General features: G+C 38.6%; 1 protein-coding gene across 35 annotated transcripts in view; it reads right to left on the reverse strand.

The window, feature by feature from the left end:
• Window positions 1-2,678: 2,678 nt before the first annotated feature.
• Window positions 2,679-25,575, reverse strand: part of DTNA (dystrobrevin alpha) — a 379,818-nt gene continuing 356,921 nt past the window's right edge. For 13 of the 35 annotated variants that reach the window (XM_037732400.1, XM_037732393.1, XM_017511425.2 and 10 more), the window contains 6 exons: window positions 18,891-19,050; window positions 16,338-16,427; window positions 14,406-14,574; window positions 11,601-11,733; window positions 9,312-9,360; window positions 2,679-6,306 (listed from right to left, as the gene is read on the reverse strand). In XM_037732400.1, coding sequence (XP_037588328.1) covers window positions 9,343-9,360; window positions 11,601-11,733; window positions 14,406-14,574; window positions 16,338-16,427; window positions 18,891-19,050 — 570 coding nt within the window. In that variant the 3' untranslated portion in view covers window positions 2,679-6,306; window positions 9,312-9,342. The remainder of the gene's footprint in view (window positions 6,307-9,311; window positions 9,361-11,600; window positions 11,734-14,405; window positions 14,575-16,337; window positions 16,428-18,890; window positions 19,051-25,575) is intronic. The other 22 variants (XM_017511406.2, XM_017511409.1, XM_017511408.2 and 19 more) reach the window with 3 other exon arrangements.

Below are 25,575 nucleotides of genomic sequence, written 5' to 3' on the forward strand. Positions count from 1 at the left end.
ACTTACCAGCTGCATCAACACAGTTGATCACCACCACACCTCCTGATTTTATTCCTACATTTCTGACCATGCCTTTTCAGTCTCTTTTATTATCTCCATAGCGATGATGTCAAGATTTATAGCACTAGTTCAGACTTTGCTTCTGAATTCCAAGATTAGATTTCCAATACTCCTCCCTCTTTCCACTTGGATGTTTAATAGGCATCTCGAAGGTATTAAGTCCAGAAATGAGCTCTTGAAATTCTACCCACCCAAACTCTGCTTTTTCCACTGTTCTTTATTTCAGTAGTTTGACATAATTCTCCCAGTTTTTTGGGCTCTCAAATTATTTTATCCTTATTTTTTCTCTCTCTCTCACACATCCAATGTACCCACAAAATTTGTTGGTTCTACTCTCGAAACATATTTAGAGTATAACCACTTTTACTCTACTCAACTATCATTATTTCTTTTGTTTGGATTATTGCTGTGATATCCTAACCAATCTCCCTGAAAAATTATCTGTGATTTGTTTCTATATATCCAACAAGCACAATGACCTGTAGGTAAAATAAATTCAATGAGGTCCACGTCAAGACACATTATAATTAAACTGTTGAATGTCAAAGACAGAGGGTCTTGAAAGCAACAAGAAAGAAGCAACTGTCATATACAAGGGAATCTTAATAAGATTAACAGTTGGCTATTTATCAGAAACTATGAAAACTAGAAAGCAGTGGGCATATTTAAAATGATGAAAGAAAATAACCTATCAATGAAGAATTCTATATCTGGCAAAATTGTCCTTCAAAAGTGAGGGAGATATTAAGATATTGCCAAATAAAAGCTGAGGGAGTTTACTACAAGTAGACCTGCCCTGCAAGAAATGCTACAAGGTGTCCTCAAGTTGAAATGAAGGGACACTAAATGGTATCTTGAAGCTGTATGAAGAATTAAAGACCTATGGTAAAGGTAACTACATGGGCAAATATAAAAGCCAGTATTATTGTGTAGCATAATGGAGAATATATGTGGTCTATCTGGTCTTTGTACCTGGCTTCTGGCACAGAGCTTCAAAAGCACTTGGAATTTCCTGAGTGACAAGAGTGTATTTGTTTTGCTGATGAGGTGACTGTGGGTTCCTAGAGAGCTTCAGAATGGGGACTGGTCACCAGAAAGATGATTAGATGATGGCAACTTCTGGGGAGGGTATGTTTATGTTCTATACACAGGAATCTCAAAGTCCAGGTGATGCTAATTCTGTTGGTCACTCAGCATTTTTTGAACAGCAAAGAAATAGCATTTCTTAAAACTGGTCAGACTGTAAGCATCACTGGAAGCCCTTATTAAAATTATCATCCAGATTCCATGACCCTACTCTAGATCTGCCAAATCAGAATTAATCAACTTCTCAGGAGACTTTTGTAATTCAATAAATTAGTGAAATGCTGAGGTAGAGCAGAGCTAAATGTGGCCCCTAAGAGATGAAGTGGTGAGTCATTGAGATACAACTCAAAGGGATGTGGACAGGGGCTGCTGGACATGCCTTTGGCTCTCACCTTCAAAGGGAAGTGGACTGTGTGAGTTCCCTCTCGTGACTATCTCAGGTCAGTATTTGCCTTTGTAATTGATGTAGAACTTCTTAATTTCTCGCCGAGAGTGTTAACAGCTGTTTCCATGGACTTTAAATCAATCGACACTGTGAGCACAGACTTTCAGCACCACGCAGAGTCAGATTTACCAAAAATGCTCTTCATGAAGTGTAGAGCCAGACTCACAGGTCCCATAAGGAAAACAGATCTTTGAGCAAGCAAAACACCTAACCTGCCATTGCACAGGACTCACAGACGTTCTCAGGAAGAAATGTGAATGGAAGGAGTGATTATCACTGTGGACTCTATTTATTCCATCTGTGCATGCAAGATTTATATCTGTGTTTGTTTTAAAGTTTTATTGAGGTACAATTGATATACAATAATCTGTACCTATTTAATACATACAATTTGATGAATTTGGACATATATAAATACCTATAAAACCATCACCACAATCAAGGTAATTGCCATGACCTCTAAAAGTTTCTTTGTGTCCCTTTGTGGCTTGTTTTTGTTATAAGAACACTTAACATGTGGACTCTTGATACTCTCCTTGGATCTCTTGATTGCTGTTTCTGTCACCACATTGACCTTCTAGGCCTGCTGATTCTTTTTTCTCACTAGCTCTAGGAAAAAAAAAAACAAACAAACCAAACACCACTAGTTCATTTATTCAGTGATTCAACAAAAAAAACCGTTGAGCACTTAATACTTGCAGAATACATGGCTAGATGCAGAAGGTTCAAATAATTAAGTGGAGTCACATAAAGTATTAAGAATAGTGTGTGATATAGACATGAAATATGTTAGCTATTTGAATTTCAAACCCACTTCTGTATCAAATATAATAAAATATTTCCATGAACAGCAGAATAGTATTTCTATTAGATACTCACAGATGCTAATAAAACAGCAGAATGGTAAAAAACCATGTGTCCCCTAAGGCAAGAGAAGGTGAGCTATTTTGCCACAGTGGCTCAATATTCCATCAATGGGTCCTGCTTTACACTGCAAGTACTTACCTGCCTTTCTTCCTCAAACAGACTGACTGCAGGTTGCTTTAGGAAAGATTCATTGAAGCAAAGGAATAAAACATCCAAGATATAGTGTTTTTAAAAACATTTTTTAATGAAGAAATAATTCCACTCCAAAATATAGACACACAATTAAATAGTTTAATCACTTCAAAATATAACATGTCCCCAGGAGGTTCCAACACACACACACACACACACACAAAAGAATACTTAACAGCAATACAAAAATCCATACAATAGTAGTTTTTTTTTTTTTTTTTTTTTTTACAATACCAATGAATATTGTGAAATCTTTAGTGTCTCTGAATTGGTTATTTTGAATGGTGTCAAATTGCAGTAGTCATAATTAAAAATGTCTTACAGTTAATTCGATTCAAGATATAACACTTCTGATTTTTTTCTCTTTTTGGTTCAAAAGTAAAAATGCCCTTTCTTCTAAGGACACTGGAGTTCTTGTTTGTGACTCCTTGCGTGGAATCGAACCAAGGTGAACTCAGCAACCAAAGGTTGCTGGATTTACAAGATCTATCTACACTTAACAGCCAAGAAGTAATAAGGGTGGACAAAGATGATCAAAATAAAAGCAGACATTGGTGCTAAATTATGATGCAACAGTTTGGCTCATGCATATAAGAAAATACATAGTATAGCACAACAAAGGCCGCACACTCTTAATGCAATTCAGTTCACATTACTACTTACAAATGAACCTTCCCTGCCTTATAGTAGATCATTCGAGAACCCATTTTTCATAATCTCCAGCACAACTCCCTCTGACCAACCAAACTTACCCCGACTTCCATCCTGACCAACCACAACTGTTTCCTGAATTCCATGTAGTAGATTTCACCTTTCTCCCCTCCTCCATTAACATGGTGCTGTGGGGGAGGGTTGGCTGTGTTAGACCAGTGCTCATTAATAGGCTACCAGCTCTGATGGAGATGGATGTGCAATTCATTGCGGAACAAGAAAGAAGCAACGCCCGTAAGATGTAGCTGTATCGAATGGACAGGACAAGTGAAATCTGCTGGGTTTGCACTTAGAACAGGCCCCAAAAGTAAATCTGGAGAGCCAAGGAAAGAAACCCACCAAAAAACACAAAACCCCAAAATAACACACGCCATTTTGTCTCGGTTACAGGACAGGGGTGCTTGAGTCTGGTCTCAGTGATGACGTGGAGCTAAGAGAAAGAAAAGGTGGCTGGTTAGTCAGAAATTGGTCATTGGCTGCAGTTTCCAGAGTCCTTGCAATGGCTTTATATGATGGTATCAACAACCATGTGATGGAGTTGGTTGACAATGAAATAGCTATGACAACGGGGAAGGTTATCAGCAGAACAGTTCAAATCTTAGACAAACATTTTGATGTAGAAACACAAAGAGACAACATATGCCAGCTCAGTCCAGTCGATGGCTGAGTGCCATGTGCAGGATTTAAGTTCTGAGTTCGAGAACTACCTGGCTATGATTTTGAGCTGACAGCAATATAGGTAGCTGGGATGTAGTGGTTTTCAGTATGAGGCACCAGTGGCCACCTGCTCCATCTAGAGAGGTATGGGTTCACAGAGGATGGGCAGTGGAAAAGAGATGAACATTAAGACACCCCAACAAAACCTGCAATAAAAGTCAATCTGTGCAAAGAAATCTGAGAACTGTGCAGTTGTGCCACTTTGGTGTCAGCCTGTGCTCAGGGACATTTGTCAGGTGGGTTCTCTGGAGAGATGCATGATTAAGTACGTCAAGGGATGGGATGGGCTTCTCACTAATGCCAATCGAGAACTTTATCCCCAAGGCAAGAGATTTGGATTCAAAGGGTAACCAAGGAGATGGTTTCTGACCAAACGCAGACATGAACATCTTACAGCCGCCCTCTGCAGGGGGAGTGTGAAGATGTCAGGACTCGGCTGGGAGCCCACCAACTATGGACTTGGTGTGTGGGTTTGGAGAAGATTTTTGCCAGCCCCAGAAGCAAAAATGAATCACAGAACCTTTCTTGCTTATTCTGAATAAGGCCTTTTCAGAGACTTTATTATACAACTTCATTCTAAAGCAGTAGTTCTCAACCTTTAGCGAGCATCAGAATCACATAGAGGGTTGATTAAAACAGATTTCTGGGCCCAACCCCCAGAGTAGGCCTAAGGTGAGGCTTAAGAATTTATATTGCGAAGACTTTCCTAAGTGTTGCAGATGCTGCTGGTCCAGGGAACACAATTTGAGAACTACTGTTCTAAAATGCTCTCTCCTTTCTTTTAAAGGAGAGACAGAAATTCCAGAGAAATTGCCAATTTTAAGCATAATGTATTGACTATGTTGCAGGTTTTTTAAAAAATCAAATCTTGAAGCAAGTAGATTACTTTTTCATTTTCCCCAGAATCCTGAAGGAGGTCTCTAGGTCCCTGTAAAGAGGGTACTTAGAAAAGACTATCCGTCTTTTATCCTCTTTTCTTTGACAGCTCTTTTGCACTTCAGCTTTTCACTGAATGCAAAATCCCAACTCAACTTAGAAGAGCCTGTCTCCTTTCACATGACCACAGAAGGCTACATGCAGAACACCAGGTGGCCAGCTAAGGCAATAAACATTCAGAAATAAAAGGAGAGTGAATGTTTGCAAGCGCACTTTAAGCCTGTACATTTAAAGCTGAAGGCCTCCAAACAACCTGATAGGGGAACTTGTGAACAAGCGGTGCTGTTAAAGACATGCTTCCTAAAGCCAGAACGAGAGGAACAAGACCATGGAAGAGCATAGATAACTTTAGTCCGTTTGGGGATCTTATGGCACCTGTGGTTTATAAACAGCGTTAGTAACGAGTATTTCAAAACATAGTTCACAGTTTTTAAGAAGATCTGTGCTGATTTTAAAAACTAGATTCTATATAATTTGAATGTTGCCTTTTTTGAATATGATATCTATTTGGAAAAAAATATTTACACTAAATTCTATGGCTGATTTGTTAGAGTATCTTGAAAGAAAACAACCCCAAGTTGGAAAGAGGCCCCAAAGAATGGATGATTCCCGGTGTGTTTGGTTCAAGTCACTGATCACAGAGACTTGGAGTCAACTACAGTCCATGCAGGCCAAGGACCCTTCTTGGCTTCTTGGATCTGAGTTTGTACACTCAGGAACCAGATTCTTCAGGGTTAGTGAATGATTGCAAGTGGTTGTTTTTTTCCAATTGCTGTGGAAAAAAATGTACAGTGTATAATAAACTGTTTTGCTAAAATCTCAAAGAATTCAGAAATCAAACTCCTAGCTATAAACAGTATTAATATTGTCATTGTAAACTGAACAGGTTCAATATCATGTGCAAAGGTTTAAAATGCTTGTTAATACTGCCATTGTGTATAACAGCAGCATGGGTTTTCGGCTTGTATTTTTACTTTTTAACCAGGGATGAACCATGTTACAGAGGATGTAGTTGATAAGTTAACTTTGAACAGAAGTCTTTTTTTTTTCTTTTTTCCATCTCTAAACACACACCTATGCACTACAAATCTTAGAACAAAAAGTTAGCTGCACTATAGTCATCAGAACACATCTTTAAGGGTGGGGGTTTGTCAGGAGCTGCTGGGTGTGGTGGCTCCTCTCTTCGGTGAGACTGCTGCCAGGCTGCTGTCTTCCTCCTCTGTGTGGCCACAGGGCTCTCCATCATCACCAGTTTTCATGTTACTTTCATCATCTGTCTGACTATAGCTTGCCTGGGAATAAGGAATGTGTAATTTTTTTTAAAGATGAAAATTGTTTCTAAATTAGGGTTATGAAGCTTAGGATCCCCCCTTTCCCCAATACACAAGAAAGCACATGCACACACACACACACACACACACACACACACACACACACACATCACATCCCTTCCTATGACAATCCCTTCCTATGTCATCCCTTCCTATGACAATCAGGAACAATCAGGAATGAATGTCCTGGAACACTGTGCTATTGCACTTTCTGGAAGAGAGGACAAGAAGTCCTCCATGTGGATCTCTTTCTTAATGGATACCTAAGGCATCTGGAAGGGAAAAGCAACACAAACAGAAATATTTGTGTTGTCCTTTGGAGAAGGAGATAAAACCAGTGACCCATCGTTAGGATGCCATGTTGGTTTTTTAAGAATCTACTTTCAATGGTCCAATCCTCTAATTTCCATTAGGATGTAAGTGGCCAAGGAATATTGTGTACCATGTGGCCAGAGGATATAACAGGGACAAATTCAGTACCTAAGTGGGCCAAAATTGAGTCTTGGCGGACCCAAAGCTGAATGCTGTTATGTATACTGTTTCTTCAAAAGTGGCTAGTTGAAAACCAATAAATCAGGTTTTACACTATTCACTCTTTTTTAGTACTGTATGTTGGTAAGTATGTATTTATTTTCAAATAGGCCTAAAGCTCTTTTTGAGTAGAGGTTGCATGTTCTATGATTCTGGCATCCACCTTCTGCCTCTTCCCCATGCAAGGCTCTGCCTTGACAGATGGCTAACTAATGTCAAGCTGATGAATCTGGCTTCAGGACCCTTGGATAAGAGACACAAATACTTAGGGATAATTTCTGGTATTGCAGTACCATCAGAAAGTCAAAACAAAAATATTTTAGTAAAATAAACTGGCCTAAATTGTACCTGTATTTCTTGGCTATATTAAGAAAAAGTACAATCGGATAGAATCAGCTGCAAAAATGAAAAGCCACTAGTTTTTACAATATTCTATCAGGTTTTAAATGAATTTGCCTAAGTGGCTGACTGAATGACAGGATGGTTCTTGTTCAGAGTTCTGTGGAATTTCAACTAGGTAGGCTACAGAATGCAGTAAATGGCAAAGACTACAACTGTCTAATTTTTCACTGCCAAATTTGCAACAAAAGATTTAACAAATGGCCTAAGAACTAGTGTACTAAAATTTTTGGCTTTTAGATATAAGAACCAAATGCTACTTTTTATCTGGGTTTAAGGCAAGCACATTTTATTAGACTTTCAAAAATATTTTTCTAAGGACTAGCTACTGATGTTTAAATAATGTGCAGAACAAAAATGATCAAATTGCTGAAGCTAAGAGAAAGAAAATGCTATTAAAGGAAAAGGCCTGCCCTATTGGGACTAAGTTTGTTATAACTGGAGTGAATATTTTCAGAGAAAGCTCCTGGGACTTTTTTCACTCTGGTTGTACTGAGTCAGGATAGCATGTTGTGTGGCACCCTCAAATCCAAGAGAGGCAGAATAGAGAGTGGTCAATAAGCTCCTTCCTCACTGCTCATAAAGTATATATTATCACAGCAATTACACCATGATTTTCACTTGCTTAATTTTAACCTGAGGACTGAGACGGGATGTCAGTAGCATTTGCACGAGCGTGTATTCTTTACTAATACGTCATTTAACAGCTATATATTCCTTTTTCAAATTATTAATAGCAACCAGCATTGATAGCATTTACTGTCCACTGCACTATAGACATATGGGATTCCATGGTTGAGAAAGCTCGTATAACTTAAACATTTGGGCTAGTGCAGTCAGAACCCTTTGAGAGATATATTAGCTTTAAACTATCATGGGGGCATCTAAATGGCTATTAGCTGGAGCCAGAGAAAAAATCTAGACTTATGGAACAGTGCAGCCTGCAGTGTGCCAAGTCATTGTATGTAGCTGCATCCTTGCCTTGTTTATAAAAGTAGAGACAGCAAGTTAGTTTTGAGTCCCAGTGGTTCCCATACGCTTACGTAAATACTATGGCAGCTCTCAGGTGTTGAAGTGCTATGAAGCACTGAGCATAGGGGCAGGCATATATGTGAATGTTCATAATAAATGACAGTGTACCTGCCACTATGCAAAACTCTTTAGAAACCATATCCCAGTAAGTACAACTCTTCTGTGAAGCTGGTATTATAACATATGTTATGTAGATGAAACTGAGGCTAATAGGTTTAATAATTTGCCCAAAGTTCTGCTGCTAGGATTTGGTTGAAATGGATATTCGAAATGGGTCTATTAGAGTCCAGCACCTAAGTTTCAGACCACTACAATCAAGTGATTCTGCCAGTCCAGTGCTAATCTCTCTGCATTAAAAAATTACTGAGGATTTTCCATATATTTAGGTAGGGCTTTGGAGTGGTTTCACATGCCATGCAATTCATATTTTAAATTAATTTATGTACTGCTGAATTCCACAATGGATTTGAATCAGGTATTCCAAAAACATAAGGCTGCAGAATTTTTCCTCTGTTTGGGTTCTTTTGTTCTCTTTAATAATGCATGATTTTGCTTTCACTTGTTAAGGTACACACATTTGATCTCTTGAGACCTAGATATAGTATGGCTAACAAGCTGGCCCACCTCTAGAGGTACTGACTTTTCCTTTTCAAGTGCTAGAGCTGCTGCAAACCCTAATATCATCATGGATTGGTGATGTGACAAACTTATTGGGAAGTTTCATAGCCACAGAGGATTTCTGGGACATCTCTAGGTTTAGAAATTTTGTGCCAATTTTCCTAACAGAGTAAGAAGTCAACTCCCAAGGATGTCTGGCAAATCTCCACTGGTTTATAATGAAACACTCCATAGACTGAGATGATTCTTCCATATCAGCAAGGGAGGAGGATATTTTATCACATAGAAAGAAACGACTAAGTGAAAGTGATGGTGAATTTATGTTGCAAGTTATCAGAATTCAGTGTACAGTGGCCATGTTTCCTCCTAAATAAGATGGTACTTACTTGAGAGGAGTGTGATAAAAGGATATTGCATTCAACCTTGCAAGCTGACCTGTGGGTGACAAAGGACACAAACAAGAAAGGTGACACATCAAGTCTGTGATGCAGTCAAGCTGGTGAATTATTTGGCAGGAAGCCATGCACAAAGACAGAAAGAGAGAGAGAGACTCTATTCAATGAGAGTAGCATTCCAATCCATCCAACAACCATATGCTCACAGAACATTCAAGGAAAAACACTTTGACATCCTCCAGGGCATATGTTTTGAGTGGAGATACACCGGCCTGTTATATTCTCCCAGCCTCTTCCCTGCCCTTTTCTTGGAAGTCATGAGGAATGAAAAAGAAAGGAGAAGGAAAGGGAGCTTAAGATTTACCATTGATGGTAAAAACTCCAGTTGAATCTTAAATCATTAGTAGAAATTCCCTTCATTTTACTCATAAAAGGTTACATTTCTAATTCATTAAAATAAATAAAAATCTAATATTTTACATGGAATGGTGTAAGGTTGCCTTCCTTAAAGGGAAAAAAAAAGAACCCCTAGAATTTCAGTTGCTGCAGCTACCAAAATATAGAAAGTGACATGAGCTCAGAGAGGGAGACCTAATAGATGCTTCTAATAACATGAACCAGAACGTTGATTATTTAGCGACATTTTTCTTCCCCTCTACACAGCAGAGCCTAATGAGACATGTATAAGAATGCCATCCCTCAGAGTTCCCAGAGACGCCCTGGCAGTGTCGTTCCAGGATAACTTTCTTCTGTGGAGGAGCCATAGAAGGTGCGAGGAAAACTGCACTCTCCATGGGTTTGCAATCAGGCAATTTTTTTTTTTTCTGAAGTGTGGGAGCACGGCTCTACATATATAATCACATATTTTTTTCTTTTTTCCTCTTTCTTTGGCATGGCTAGACCAACATTTTAGTTGCTTCTGAAATGTGGCTGTTAAAGTGAAAAGGCTAATGGAACATTCCAAAGAGGTAAAACTTTGTTTTTATATTGCTGGGATGGAATTGGTGAGCTTCAGTTTCCCTCCTGCTACAATTTTCTTGGAAAAATATTTCACGGCTTTATCTATAGACATATAAGAAATAGGAGATAATTTCTTCTCTCTGCTTCTTTTTTTTTTTCTAACAAAGTAAAAGAGGGCACTGCTGCCCTAATAATATGCAGAAAGGCTGGGTACAGTGGGTCATGCCAGTAATCCCAACACTTTGGGAGGCTGGGGTGGGAGGATTGCTTGAGACCAGGAGTTCAAGACCAGCTTAGACAACATAGTGAGACCTTGTCTCCACAAAAAATAAAAACAATAGCCAGGCATAGTGGTGTACACCTGTAGTCCCAGATACAGGAGGCTGAGGTGGGAGGATCGCTTGTGCCCGAGTTAGAGGCTGCAGTGGGCTATGATCGTGTGACTGTACTCCAGCCTGGGCAACAGAACAAGACCCTGTCTCAAAAAACAAAACAAAACAAACAAACAATGAGAGGAAGCTTGTCTGACCATTGGACAGAAAGTCTGACAGGATAAAATAGCCCACTGAGGCCCAGGGAAAAGCTGGTCTCAACCAGGTAAACATCCCTGAATACCAGAACCCCAAGCAAACACCTGTGAATTAAAGGGAAAAGAAACAAAGCAGGAAGACAAACAAGGCAGCAGAACAACCTCCATAGGGAAGTTCACGGCCTTTAGGATAAGTCGCTGGTTACATTTATTCCCAATTGCATGTGTTACAGTCAGTGAATTTTCAGATGGCTAACATACTCTAGTACATCTGAAAATCTGTCTGTCCACACCTTGCTGAACACAATCCTGCAGTTCCTCCAACATTTCTCCATGAGGTTTGTCATTCTCCTACTTACACTTGGCATGAGGTGGGCAATGAGGAAGGCTGAGGGCAAACAATTCAAGGGAGGTGGTGCATTTATGCTTATTCAATTTCCTCATGCCCTGTTCTTTGTATCCATTTAAAAATAATTATGAGAGAAAGCATCTTCCTTAATGGGCCTGAGTTTGGACTGTTATTTACCATGTTTTTTTTTCCAATATAAAAAGGTTGCTTATCATTTTTTAGGGCAGAATTTAAAAGAATACATGGTGAGTGACAGCTATACGAAGTATTTAACATTTTTACCGTCTAGAAGACATGGATTAAGGAGTGAAATCAGTACATTGTGGAAAGGTTGGGGGTGGAAGAGAGGAGAAGGCACCGATTCTGTGAGTCATGTCAAAGACCCAGCTACCAAGGGGTTGAGGTAGAAGAGGTAGGGTGGGTGGGGCCTGGATCCCTGTACCTGATACGCTTCATCCTGCAGCTTCTGTTTCAGGTATTCCTCCATCTTGAGCTCATTCTCCAGCTGCCGGACAGAGTCATTTTCATAGTTTTCATCCTCAGGCTGCACATAGGGGTCTCCATCCTCTGTAACCCTGAGAATAAACCACAGATGGCATTTTAGAGCGAATCTTAAAAGACAATTATAAGCAGAGTTTGTGTGTGAGCTGTAATTTTATTGGCACATTTATTTCTCCTTAATTCTCCAAGTCACTTTCATGTCTTCTTTAGTAATGCCTACAGAAAAACTTGGAAACATTTTGGAGGTTTGAAGCAATATATGATCAAGGTATTTTCATACACAATTTTTTTATGGCTTTCATACACAAGTTTTTATGGTTGTGATCACTGGTCATCTATCTTTTTCTAGGGTTTACTGGAGTGGGTTGGCCCTTTAAATATTCTATAATTTTTAAAAGGGAAAACATCTTTTGAGGGGATATAAAGTTTTCCCAATCTGAGGGCTCTTTTTATTCTTTTTTAAAATAGAACCCAAGGATACTTTCTGTAAGCAGAGTGGGCCCTCTAGTGAAATAATGCTTAAGAACATTTGGTTATAATTTAACCTCTTTTGTGTTATAGACACACACACCGCACACACACACAACACACACACACACACACACACCACATTGATGCTTTTTTATAGGATTAAGTCTTAGAATATCAGCTAGTCGATGCCAGGAGGGTTACTATTCTAATTCATAACTCTTGACCTTAGCTCCAAATCTGAGAAAAAAAAAAAAAGCATTTAAATTACCCAATTCTACTATCAAATAAATAGATAAAAATGACCTTATTCCCTAATGTGGGGATTTATCTCCTTCCATTCATCATAGACTGTGTAAAGCTCTTCATGGGGCTGGACCTAAGCTCACTACCTAAGTCACAGGACTAAAAGATTCTCAGGGTAAAACATAAGTACATGTTTAGACAACGGAGATATTACATTATTCCCTAAAATGAAGTAAGTGAAGTTTCTAGACTGGAACTTAAATGCCATTGCTCATGTTTATTTATAGCTGTACAACACGTTCTGATTATTTTTGGAGGTCTGGAGCCAGTCTAAATAGGTCTGCCTAGGCCTCTGTGAACCTTCCTTCCCTAACTCCTGAGTCACATGTTGGTAGCTGGTGCTGCTATTCAGCATACCAGGGGTAGTAGATTGGGGTGGCCTTACTAGTCTTGGATTTTAGAACTGGGACAAGGAAATTCTAGCTAACTGCCATATAAATGCTTAATAATAAAAATAAAATAGATATGCCATTCACCAGACCAAACAGATGACAATTTACCCTTTTGAATAACAAATCCAGCAATTCAAGAATACAGAAGAAAGGGCAAGAAAGCAAACTATAAAAAGAAGCAGCAGCGTACTGCCATGTTAAGTCCTATTATATTGGTTTTCTTTTGATATTATTCTCTGCTGCTTCACAGCTGACACTCAGACCACACCTCTTGATAATTCTCCATGATTACTGATCATTTATTCACTGCTTGGATTGAGAGCTAAACACCAGAAAGGCCTCTGGTTAGTTTCTTCTCTGAGTCTTTAAAATAGCCAGTTTATTTTTATAGGCTAGTCTGAAGTACTTTTCATATTAAGCAACATCACCCATCACCCCTCTGTAGTATTTTTAGCATTCAGCAACTCCCTCCCCCAGCCTTTGGGTCAGCCTTTCTCCATGTTTTCTGTAATTCCATGAACGATGATCTCCTAATGGGGCACGTTCTTCACTTCTTTTGTTTTCCCCCTTTCCCTCCCAAGTTGGGCTCTGCAGCTCTGTCTCAGCTTTGCCTTTGTTTCTCAGCTTTGGTTGTCTCTGCTGACTACTCGGAGCTGATCCAGGGTCACAGAAAGTCTAGTGGGGACATCATTGATTCTGCTGGTTTCTAACAAGCTCCAAAACTGAGTGAAAATTTTGCAAATAAGTATTTGGAGGATCAGATGTATACATATTCAACAAGTTAACCAAACTAGATTTCTTTATAATGAGATTTTATACATGTACTTATTTGAATTCCAAATATTTATATGATGTTGTTTACACCAATTCTACACAAAAACCTCTCTAGTGTCATGGTATCCTTCAAGTGCAAATACAGTAAGTTCAAAAGATAGAATGATTTATCTCCTGAACTAGTCTGTGAGTCCTAAAAGGGTGGTGCAGCTTTTTAATACTTTTGTTTTTTTTCAGATGGAGTCTCGCTGTTGCCCAGGCTGGAGTGCAGTGGCGCCATCTTGGCTCACTGCAACCTCTGCCTCCCGGGTTCAAGCAATTCTCCTGCCTCAGCCTCTTCTTTTGTAGCTGGGACTACAGGTGCATGCCACCATGCCTGGCTAATTTTTTGTGTTTTTAGTAGATACAGGGTTTCACTGTGTTAGCCAGGATGGTCTTGATCTCCTGACCTTGTGATCTGCCCACCTTGGCCTCCCAAAGTGCTGGGATTACAGATGTGACCCACTGTGTCCAGCCTTTTAATACTATTTTGTATAGAGCTAGGACTGTGCCTTAGGCAAGGCAGGCTCTTGATAAGCGCTGGTTGGTTTAGGTTATTGGTAACTCTCTAGAAATTATAAGGGGGGAAATATCACAATGCTGAATTTAAATGTAGCACCCTTCTATATCTCTGGCAGAAAAGAAAATTATGTCACCCCTTTTGAAAGTTAAATAAAAAAACCTAAACAATTATTCTTTTACTTTCGTATTGCCTCCTACAGATTGTTTTGTTACTGAGAAAATGTCTCCAAGCTGAAGATACTCACATATCGCCACGCATGGTACTTGTGGTAGCCCCACTGTGAATGTACCCAGGTTTTCGGGCATGGATTTGCGCTAGAAAAGCCTTTTCAGAGGTTGGTGAGGGAACAAGATCCTCAAACTGAGTCCGTGCAAATTCAGAATCCACATTACTCTCTGTTTCACTCCCCACCTCTATTAGATACAATTGAAGATACATAAAAAATTGTTAGATTTTTTATTACCTGGAAATAAAAGAGTAGGCTTAACAAATCAACCTGTGCTGTGTAAAACTTTGACCAGTTATCATACATTAATGAAATATATTTTTGTTTTTTCAACATTAAGAATTGATATTGACATGAATTACTATAAAATCATTTGGTATACAGCATTTTTTAAATCTCAGAAATGTTACGAGAAATTTTTGCTGTCTTAGTAACTGACTTAACTCCTTAAAACTTCTACTTTTCCCTTCTTTAAGAATCTTAACTGAAATTGTTACCTTTGCTTAATATTACACTAATTTAAGAAACACGAGTTAAAACATAACCCTAACCTTAAAATATTCACCTGAAATGCCTAAAATATGAACGTAAAATGATAAGTGAAACCTATCACTTAATACTTTAAAGAATGATGAGTATAAATTAACAGTACTTAAGACTTCCACAACAAGAATAACTTTGTACTCATCATTTGCTAGGGCAGTGGGTACCTGCCATTAATCATGATGTATTAACTACTATCATTTTACTCTGTTTGGTAATCTTAATCTAAATTAGCAGCAACAATTTTCAGTTGAGAGGCTTTAAGAAAGTTATGACCAGGATTTTTTTTAATGCTGACATTTTATTTCTTATAGCTGTAATCTCAGCAATAAGATCCCAGTCTAGCCAGACAAATCTCTTGCTAGGCTGGCCTTAAGGAATAGATGGACATGTATTAGCAACTGGTAACATATTTATTTTATATTCATACTGCTAAAGTTTTGAACATTCTTTGCAGTATTAGGAGGATAAAAAGACCTTTTTGAATTTTGCGCTATTTATTTCGGGACAGACCTATCTTCAGAGATATTGCAAAGGTAAATTTCAGTTTGAAATTCAAATTCAAATGATTGACATTCAATTTTGAAATTCAAATTCAAATGATCAGGCATTCCAAATTGATGAAATCTAAACAGATAAGGGCTGGTAATCCCAGCACTTTGGGAGGCTGAAGCAGGAGGATTGATTGAGCCCAGGAGTTGAAACCAGCCTGGGTAAAATAGCAACACCTCATCTCCAAAAAAGAAAAAAAAAGTAAATAAAACATTTGACCCTATAAAATAACTTCAGCATCATGTTGTTTTAGATCACCATAGATGTTAACAGTGGCTGTCACTGGATTCTAGAATTGTAGGTAAATTTCAATATTTTTGGTTGTTCTTTTCTGCCCTTTTCAAACATTGAGTATGCACTAATAATATTTGAATAAGTAAAATATAAACATTACTTAAAAAATCTGAATAGGCCAGGCATAGTGGCTTATGCACTTTGGGAGGCCAAGGCAGAAGCATCACTTGAGGCCAGGAGTTTGAGACTAGCCTGGAAAACATAGAAAAGACTCTGTCTCTATGAAAACAAAAGCAATTAGCCAGGCATGCTGGCATGTCCCTGTAGTCCTAGCTACTAGGGAGGCTGATGCAGAGGGATTGCTTGATCCCAGGCATTTGACACTCCAGTGAGCTATGATGGTGCCATTGTACTTCAGCCTGGCAACACAAAGAGACCCTGTCTCAAAAAAACAAAACAAAAATTAAAAAAACCCTCAAATCTGAATAGACCAATAAAATGTCACATAGAACTTTAAATAATCTTTTGATATTAGACAATTGAGCAGATCTCTAAGAGAGGCCTCTAGCACTTATGGACCCCTCTGATGAGCAGACAAATGAGAGGAAATTGGGAACTCACCAGAATTCAGCTCTTTCACAAGAGAGGACATAGTGTTAGTGATGGAATCCGCAGCCACTAGCAAATCATTCCTTAAATTCCTTCTTGAACCTTCAGGGAAGAAGAAATAATTAAAAAAACCAAAGCCTTCCCTTTATCCTAAATTTTTATGTTGTTGGTTTATCCTTCTCATTAACAACCTAAAGCAATAAAACTTCTAAGACTTCTCCTTTTCAGAAGTACTTTGGTTCATTTCATGAAACAACAACAAGAACAACAACAACAAAACACTGCTCAGGGCAGTGGGTCCTGCAGTAAGAAGACATGGCTAATGATGGAGTCTCATATAATGCTTGGTCCAAATGGGGACAATTTTGAAAATGAAAGAGAGCAGTATGAAGAAAACTGGCTGGCCTGGCAAAACTGGAATGGTCCCAGGTAAATCACTGTATGGTCACCCTTCTTAAGAATAATCCACACAGAGGAAAAGTTGAGTTTTGTCAAGAGAACTGCGCCTTCTTAGCTGCTGTTATTATTCTTGCCCTTACCTGGTGGCTGAGCCCTTTAGGTTCTGGTCTCTACTGGGACATGTGCTGTCTCCTATCAGAGTTCCTGGAGCTCTTCCTGCCAGTATAAGTACCACTTGGGAATGGGGAACACATGCACTGAATGCCCTCAGAGTGTGAGAAAGGGGTGAGGACTCTTGTCTCGTCTGCCAAGACATGGGCAGGTGCATGTCTGGTACTACGAATTGGAACTTAGACAATGTTTATTTATGGCAAAGAAAGATTATTATTTTGTTTCAGGTACACTAAGGGTTAAATGGATGCTTGTGAGCCAGCCTGGGAGTAGGGAGAGTAAAGAGAGATATTTGCCATAACATCTTTGAGAAAAAAATGGTTCAAGATTCCAAATACCTAACTTACAAATGAACTTAGGTAGCCTGAGCTCTTTATAAGTTAGATGCCTATAGGCCATATTTCATTCTGTCATTTTTCAGAAAGTAATACTAACTAAAATAAAAAACATGTTTAAATTTTAAAAATCAGAGTAGTTAAGTAAAAACATTAATTATAATAGAAATCACAAATTGATTTTAAATATAATAAATTTCTTTAAGATATGATTTAGAGAAAGGATATTTTTATTTCTAAAAATTAAAATAAGTTATTGTGTGAATTACATTTTTAAAAACTCTTGAGTTATATTCAGTGCTTAGAAGAAAAAGTCCTAATATGTATCCTTCCTTTCCCTTATAAGAGAGTAGAGAATCCATCATTCTTTCTCATTAAATGTGTTAAAGATTTTATCACTCCTCCACATGGATGAGAGTACCTGTTTCCTCACACTCTTGCTATCCCTGGATATTATGATGTTTCAAAATATTTTTTTAATCTTCTAGGCAAAAAGTGATACTTATTAAAATTTTTATTTCTGCTATTATATCAGAGGTTGAACATCTTTTATATACTTATTGGCAATTTCTCTTTGTTATTCTATCTGTTCATGTCCTTCACTTGTTTTTGTTTTGGTGGTGTCTTTTTTTTCCGATCTCTACATGCTTTTTGTATGACTGAAATTATGAAACTTGATTGACGTATATGCTGGAAATGGTTTCCTTAAGACTGTTTTCTGTCTTTTGACTTTATGATTTTCTTTGCCTTAAAGCCAGTAGTCAAACAAGTCTCTCTTTTTCTTAGATCTCTATGTGAAGACTTTGAAGGATATTCATGATATATTGCTAATTTAAAGAAAATGCAAATTGTAGACTCTAAAATGCAATGTGTGATCCTATTTGTGAGGGAAAAAAAGAGTATGTGTCTATAATCACATCCTTAAACATAACTATTTACACATAAGCAAAATGTTGAAAAGGATCAAACTGTTAATAGTGGTTACTTCTGGGAATGAGAGTTGCTGGGAGAAGGTCTACAGAGCGATTTTTTTTCTTATTCTCTATAAATGTAAAAAGCAATAGTAAGAAAAGGTTGTAAAAAGTGTTAAAAATATTTCTAAATTAATAAGTTACTCTCCCCATTATGGGAGAGTGCTAGCTGGCATACCCATCCCTCTTTGGACTCCTCTAACAGCAGAGGCCTAACTCTGCAGTCCCACCTTACAGAGGCAATGATTTAACTCTTTGGGGCATCTGAACAGGGAATCTTAAATGTCCTTCTTGGTTACCTCATTGCTAAGGAGCTGTAATTATCTATCTCAGCCTTGACTTTAAAGAAAAGATAATATGAGATAAGAAAATCTCTAAGATTAAAAAAAAATGGATTACATTTATGAAGTTTTCTAGGGGTATTGGTAAACAGATTTCCTGTCTTTTGATGAACAAAGACTTACTGAAAAATAAAATAGGGGAACAAAAGCCAAAGGAAGGTAAAATGGTGAAGTGAGAACAAATCAGTGTAGGGAGTTCCCCAAATGGCTGGCAGGCCAGGCTCTGATACCAGCCATGACAGGCCCTACAATAATCACATGTAGCTGATGACTCTTGACCACTCAACAGACTTTGATGACCTATTTGCCACATAAAAGCAGGCTACAACAAGAAATAAAGCCACTTACTTTGTGCAAATGCTTCTTGTACATCTCCCCCTACCCCTGTGAGGGAGTCCTGAGGCATGTGCGTCGGGGTGGAGCAGGTTGACACTGACCGGATGGGCATGGGAATTGGCCTGCTGATGGTGTGGCTGGGGGAGGAGCGGGGAGAGCCTGCCCCCTGAGTCTGGAGAGACAATGCAAGTCATTAATTTGCTTTCCCAAGAAAATGCCATATGTCATCCACAATGCCTCAGTCGAATGTTAAAAACAGTGACAATGAAATTTCAAAGCAGGAGGAAATCCTAGGTAATTGAGTTCGTAATCCTAAACCTAATTTGCAGGTGTAGATAATTTAGGACCTTACTGTATATAATCTGAAGTTTGGGTTAAATATTGAAAGCTAAAAATATTAGTACAGCATTGCTCTACAGTATATGAGATGTGTGCCCATAAAATGAAGGTATTGTTAAATGCAGATAATTACAATGGGTGGATACTTTCTCCTTGATGGAAGGTCTCCGAGGAATAAGAAGACATTAAGGAGAAAGTTTAAAATACAAGTTTAGAAGACTATTAGCAATGGATGCTTTCGAAATTTTCAAACTGTCTGTACTAGCATTATCTTTAGAGGGTAAGAGTTTAAATCATGTCATGCAATATTGTGCATATTAAGTCTCAAATTAAGAATCAAATGAAGTATAAATTGTTTTGTCTCCATTTTACAGTAAAATCTAATTTTGTCAAATTACTCAGTGACTCAGGAATTCCAGTGGGGAGGAAGAAAAAGAAATTTTGTTTTTTTGGCATTATTTCCTGCAGGAAATGTCCTTCTTTTCTCCTATGAAAAAGCAGTATTCCAGCAGGACAATAAGAATAGTAGGATTTAAAGACAAGTAAAGAAAAAAGTAGAAAACAACTAAAAGCACTACAGTTTTTGGCATGAAACCATTCTGAGACTGTCACATCTTGAATCTTAAAGATTTGTCTCTAAATAAGGTGCCTTGGAAACATTCTCCCTGATTTAATAGTTAGTTGACAAAAGAAGTCAGTCACATGCATAAGAAAATGCAAGGAGACCCTTGAGTGCATACATAACAGATTAGGTGTTCACATCAATTCCATCCAAGTCTGTTTGCTGTGGTTGTTAGAGTGAGAATTCTTCTCTGGCAAGGCCCAGAGAGTCATCATTAACTCATTCGATTCCTAGATGTGTGCCACCAGAGCAATGCTCTGGAATATTCCATTTAGATCTTTCCTTTGGTTTCAGTGGTTTGTGGTTAAAATACACCACATCAATCCTAAAAATGCCACGCTGTTAGCTCTCCAGGGCTCAGCATCACACATAATTGTTAAAGCCATAAACTGAGAAAAACTCAGAATTGAAAATGAAGCAAAACAGAACAGAGCACATAAAATAACTCACGGGGTGCCCAATGGGCTGAGGATCCCATTCTTTCACTGTCAACAGTACCTTGTAATGGTCTGTCCAGGCCCAAGGAAGAGAACTTTGCCTGGTTGCGATGCTTTTGCAGCCTGCTCCCCTCAAGGCCTGCTCAGGGAGGGGTCTAGTTTTCCCCAGCAAACTCTGGAAGCTCAGCCCCATTACCTTGAAACCTTCTGCTTCTGAGCTACCACTGCATCCTTGACCTTCCCATGCCAATAATAAATAATTTCACATTTGCAGTGAGCTTTATGGTGTTCAAAGGGTTTTCACATACACTCTCACTGATTTCTCTCCATGGCCCTGGGAAGTATGCATTCTTACTCTAAATGTGAAGTTATGGAGCCCAGTGCTCAGAGAGGTGAAAATAATTGCTTTATCAGGAGATGGAGCCAGAGCAGTAGGGCTGGGGCTGACCCCAAGGGCTCTGAGTGCCCTCGGCTGTGGTAACCTTGATGGCCATGGCTGACAACAAGTCCCTCAATGGAGACAGATGCTGGTCAGCTGTCCTGAGCTCTTCCTACCCTGGCAATTCTTCTTGTAAACCCTTTTCAAGGCACAGCCCTCAGCAAGTCTCCTGAGCCTTTTGACTCTGTCCTTTTTATGAAGGGACCAACCACAGCTGGGAGTGGAGACTAGAGAAGGGAAGTTGGACAGAATGGTTATTAAGTCGGATTCTCTTGGCTACCAGTGTGGGTTACCGTCTCATCCCTGGGAACCCAGATTGCCTTCCATGATAGAAAGTTCACAATGATAACACAACCCCACTTTTGTATGTAATTCAGTGTAAAAGCACTTTTATATACATTGCTTTGTTTCATTTTCCTAGTACAGTGGTACAACTGGTAATATCTTATATTTGAATAGCAATTTGTAGTTCATAAAGCACTTTAACCCCTAATACTTCATGCAATCCTCCTAACAACCATATGAGGTATCATTATTCCCATTTTATATGTTAGCAAACTGAGGATCAGAGGAGATAACTAGATTATCCAAGGTTTCTGAGTAAGAGAATGGGAGAGAAAATAGACCCCCAGTCTTTAGACTCCATGTTCAAGGCTTTGCCATGCCCATTCTAAGGACTGTGGGCACTGTGACCAGCCATCATATGCTTCTGTCTATGCTTCACTAGTATAGAAAGGTTCAAGCAGCCTGAAGAGGGAAAAGGCGCAGGGCACAGACCCTCTACGACTACCCTGTGGTGCTGGGGCAGAGTCCTAGGGCTTCCTCCTGCTGGGCCAGGCCACACCTTTTAGTTGCTGGATTACGGAAAATGTGTGTGGGTGCTCAGGGTGGTGGGAGGGCCTTTGGACTGTTTATCAATTGGCACAGAAGTACAGGCCTACAATCTCTTATCTGCAATTTTGAAAGCCAAAAAAGCTCTGACAAACACTGGTCATTCCATAATGAATTTGGTCTTAATGGATATGAGGCAACTGATATGATACATGCATCATACTGCTTTTCAAAACCAGAAAAATTCTAAATTCTGGAATATATCTGGATCCAGGGATTTGATATATGGGGCTATGGACTGTATTTCATTACTTTAATGGCTGTTGTGGGGCTGTAGTGTACACTAACCCTGCTTATACCTCTTATATTAAGTTCTCCAAGGTGCTGGGAGCTCCTCCCTCTAGGCAGCATTTGTAAGAAGACTCATATGTCTGGCCCTTCTGCCTTCTTTTCTGTGAGCCTTTCCCCATCTCCTAGTGCACTGAGTTATTCTGCTAACTCCTGTGGGTCTGAGGCATGCCCCACCCTACCTCTCGCTGCTCAGCGCCTGATCTCAAAGGCAACTTTTGCTACTCCTTTCTGTCAGCTTTTTCAAAACTCCTATTAATGGTTCTGCATTAAGGAGAAAATAATTGACTCTAGTTGTGTGTTAAGGGAAAAGCAGCTGACTGAATCTAAATTACACCAATGTGTGAATGTTGAATAGCAGTCTCCCAAAGGAATCTCTAAATGGTGCAATTTCATGCAGTTTGATTTTGTGAAGAATTTAGGTGGAAGAGCCTGTGTTGAAGAGAAGAATCAGCTGCATCTTTCCCACAACTGGCAACTCCCAAGTCACATCCAGCCTTTACCCAGACTTTTGGCAGTCAGTAGGACACTGACACCCTGGGTGATCACAGACTTAACGCTCCATGTCAGAACACTGTCCAATTAGAAGCATAGCATCTTCCTAGTGCCTACCCACTGTGAGGAATGGCATTTCTGCCCTTTCTTTTTGTTCTTTTCTTGTAGGAACACTAGGAAAAGGCCGTGGCCTCATGGCATTGGGGCAGATCAGTGCTGATGTCACTGAGTTTCATTTTCATAGGAAGTGGACTCTGTGGAATGGTGACCTCCAGCCTGGTCATGAGGCACAGCTGTCTGCTAACAACTGTAGAAGAGGTAGAGAGAATAATTTCTGTGAATATCCTTTCCTGGAAATTACTCAATGATTAATGGAGCAAAGACTAAAGGGACAATGGTCCATGCAGATCAATATATAGAGCTAAAATTCTCAAGGAGAGAGTTGATTTATGGAAGAAGGAAAACATATATCACACTTGGCAAATTTAAAATAGCTCACTTCCTGGAGAATAAATGAAAAATTAATTTCTATGCACCATCCTCCAAGTCCACTCAACTTGCTGTTGTATCAATTTTTTAAAAGTCTGACAAGATCCATACATTTTGTGATATTTTCCAGGAAGTATTTTGGTTTCTATTTACCACCAGAAATGAGGAATGCCTCACAGAAAGGAGCAAATGTCTAATTGTTGAATCAGGACACCTGGTGAAACAGCAGAGAATTATATGTTCCCCTCTCCGCTAGACCTGAAAAGTCTGCCTCAGTTTGGCTGAGAATGCAGTCTGGTCATGCCTGGTTGCACCTAGCAGCCTGGGAAGGTGCAGCAAAGCAGTGTTTAGCAGCATTCAACCCTCTTTTCATCTTTTCTTCCAATATAAATTCACTGACTATCGTCACATTGATGGTAATTTTTATAACCAGCCTTTTTAAAGTAGTCATTATGTATAGAGTGTTGTGGGGGTATACAAGAGGTGATTAATTCTGACTGTTCAGGCAGGAGGCATCATTTGACTTGGGTTTTAACAGTGAAGACTTCCAGGCAGAAATAAGAAAGTACGGGAGAAGAGAAGAACAGAGCATCCTGGGCCTTGGAATACCAGGAGCAAGGCATGCGAAATCTGAGGGGTATTGTGGGGAGGGTGGGAAGGCCAGTATGGTTCTAGTGCCAGGCTGGCTGCTGGGCATAGAGAGAAAAGAGGCTAGAAGAGGGAGAGGGGCAGGTCTGGGGACCTCTAGGGTAGACTTTATTCTGAACCAGATAGTCATCTTCCAAGGTTTTTAAGCAATGAAATAATATTTGCTTACTTAGAAATAATTATAGTAATTTTAAAAAGAGATAGTCTGGGAGGGTATTTTTTGAACACTAGATGATCATCTTTATATTGCAGTTGATCCTTTATGAGGCGAATTATCCCTCTTCCTCCCTTTTGACTGGTTCATAACTGCATAGAATTCCCACCAGAGAGGATGAGCGAGGAAAAACCAGGAAGGTGAGGCCCAAGCTGATTACTTCTGGCCTGCTTATATTCCATAAAGTGTTTAGAAGAAGTAGAAACCTCATGATTACAATTTCCCGACTTAATTGGACCATCCAGTTATAAATAGAGAGGAGAATGAGAGTAAGAGATGGAATTTGGAATGATGCTTGACTTTTCTTCCCCGTCAAATTAGAACAATTATATTACTTAACATAATACCAATGTATAGACATTATCTTTACAAATAAAGAACAATTTGATCCCAAAGTTTAAAAAAATGAATCCTTATTGTAAATTTGAAAAAAAAGTCCTGCAAATTAACATAAACTTAGTTTTATCCTTGACTAAAATTGTACCCTTTACTAATCACCTCTCTCATATAAAAATGTTTATCATTAAAGCTTTCAGAAAAAATCTCAAATGTTTTATTGCACTCATATAGAACATCTGCCACTGGCAGCCCTTCACTACATTAGCTGTTTAGTATATCTACTCAAATTTTGGTGCAAGCTACACTCTGTAGATATTAGTATATCTAGGATCACATCTGATGTTGCAAGAAATAGGAAAATATAAACTTACTGAACTTGTCTGTCACTTTCTCTAAAATAAAAATGACTCTGTGTTTTCTACTGCTAAAAGCAATTATAAGAGATCTGAACAAATTCAAAGTCCTTTTCAAATTTCTTTCCCTGATGGAGACACTATTAATTAACTGCAGGGAAATGAAGTGAATGTGTGTGTGTGTGTGTGTTGTGTTGCTTGTGTGTGTGTAATATATGGATCAAATTTGAAAAGTTTATATATACCCTGTGTATGTATACCTATAAACATACATTCATAATTATAGCTGACATAATATTTTATGAAGTGCTTTCAGATCCAGTATCTTTCAAAATCTATACAATAATCCTATTAGCCATGGATAATCAATAATTTGAAATTAATTACCATGAAAGTTAAGCAGCTGTGAGCAAAGATCTGAGACCACTGTAATTCAGGTCTAATTCCAGTAACTTTGCTAAGAAAACTAGTACTGAGACTTTACTTTCTGAAGTCAAAGCCAGGTTACTCATTTTTAGACTGGTACATAATATTTGGAACTGGAAGTGTACCAGAAACTCTGGAACCTATTCATACTGCAATTATACCCCAGCTGCCTTCATTATTACACATTTTATGAGTGTTCTTTTTATGGTTCTTTCAATAAATCTTAAAGATACACAAAGAAGAAAGAGGGTAGGATAACTTCAATTCAAGTTTTGTAAAAAAAATTTATTGCTTGTGATATCATAATCATCACATTATATTACAGGCACTGGTTTTTTAAATTCATGTTCTTTCCTCGAGAGGGATAAATTCATGCATTACCTCTAACAAGAAACAATGTAAGTAGAAATTATATATGCCAGTATAATAAAACACTACATTGAACCACACAGACTTATGATAAAGCAAGTAGAGATTATTAAATCAAGCACAATTTGTTGTGTGGGGGTGTTCTAAGTTTGGTTTTACAAAGATAATGTCCCCAAAGGGGAAACACTCATAAATAAAAACAGAATTTAGAAGCAGATGTCAGTCTAAAACCTCTAAATTCTCTCCTTAGATCATGTTTTACCATGAGAAGTCTATATTTGGACAGCTTTGTTTATTTCCTTGCAGAACCGCCTTTATAGGGCTGGAATTGATAAGGTTCTGCTTTTA

This window comes from Cebus imitator, unplaced genomic scaffold (genome assembly GCF_001604975.1).
Source record: "Cebus imitator isolate Cc_AM_T3 unplaced genomic scaffold, Cebus_imitator-1.0 Scaffold448, whole genome shotgun sequence".
Classification (NCBI taxonomy): Eukaryota; Metazoa; Chordata; class Mammalia; order Primates; family Cebidae; genus Cebus; species Cebus imitator.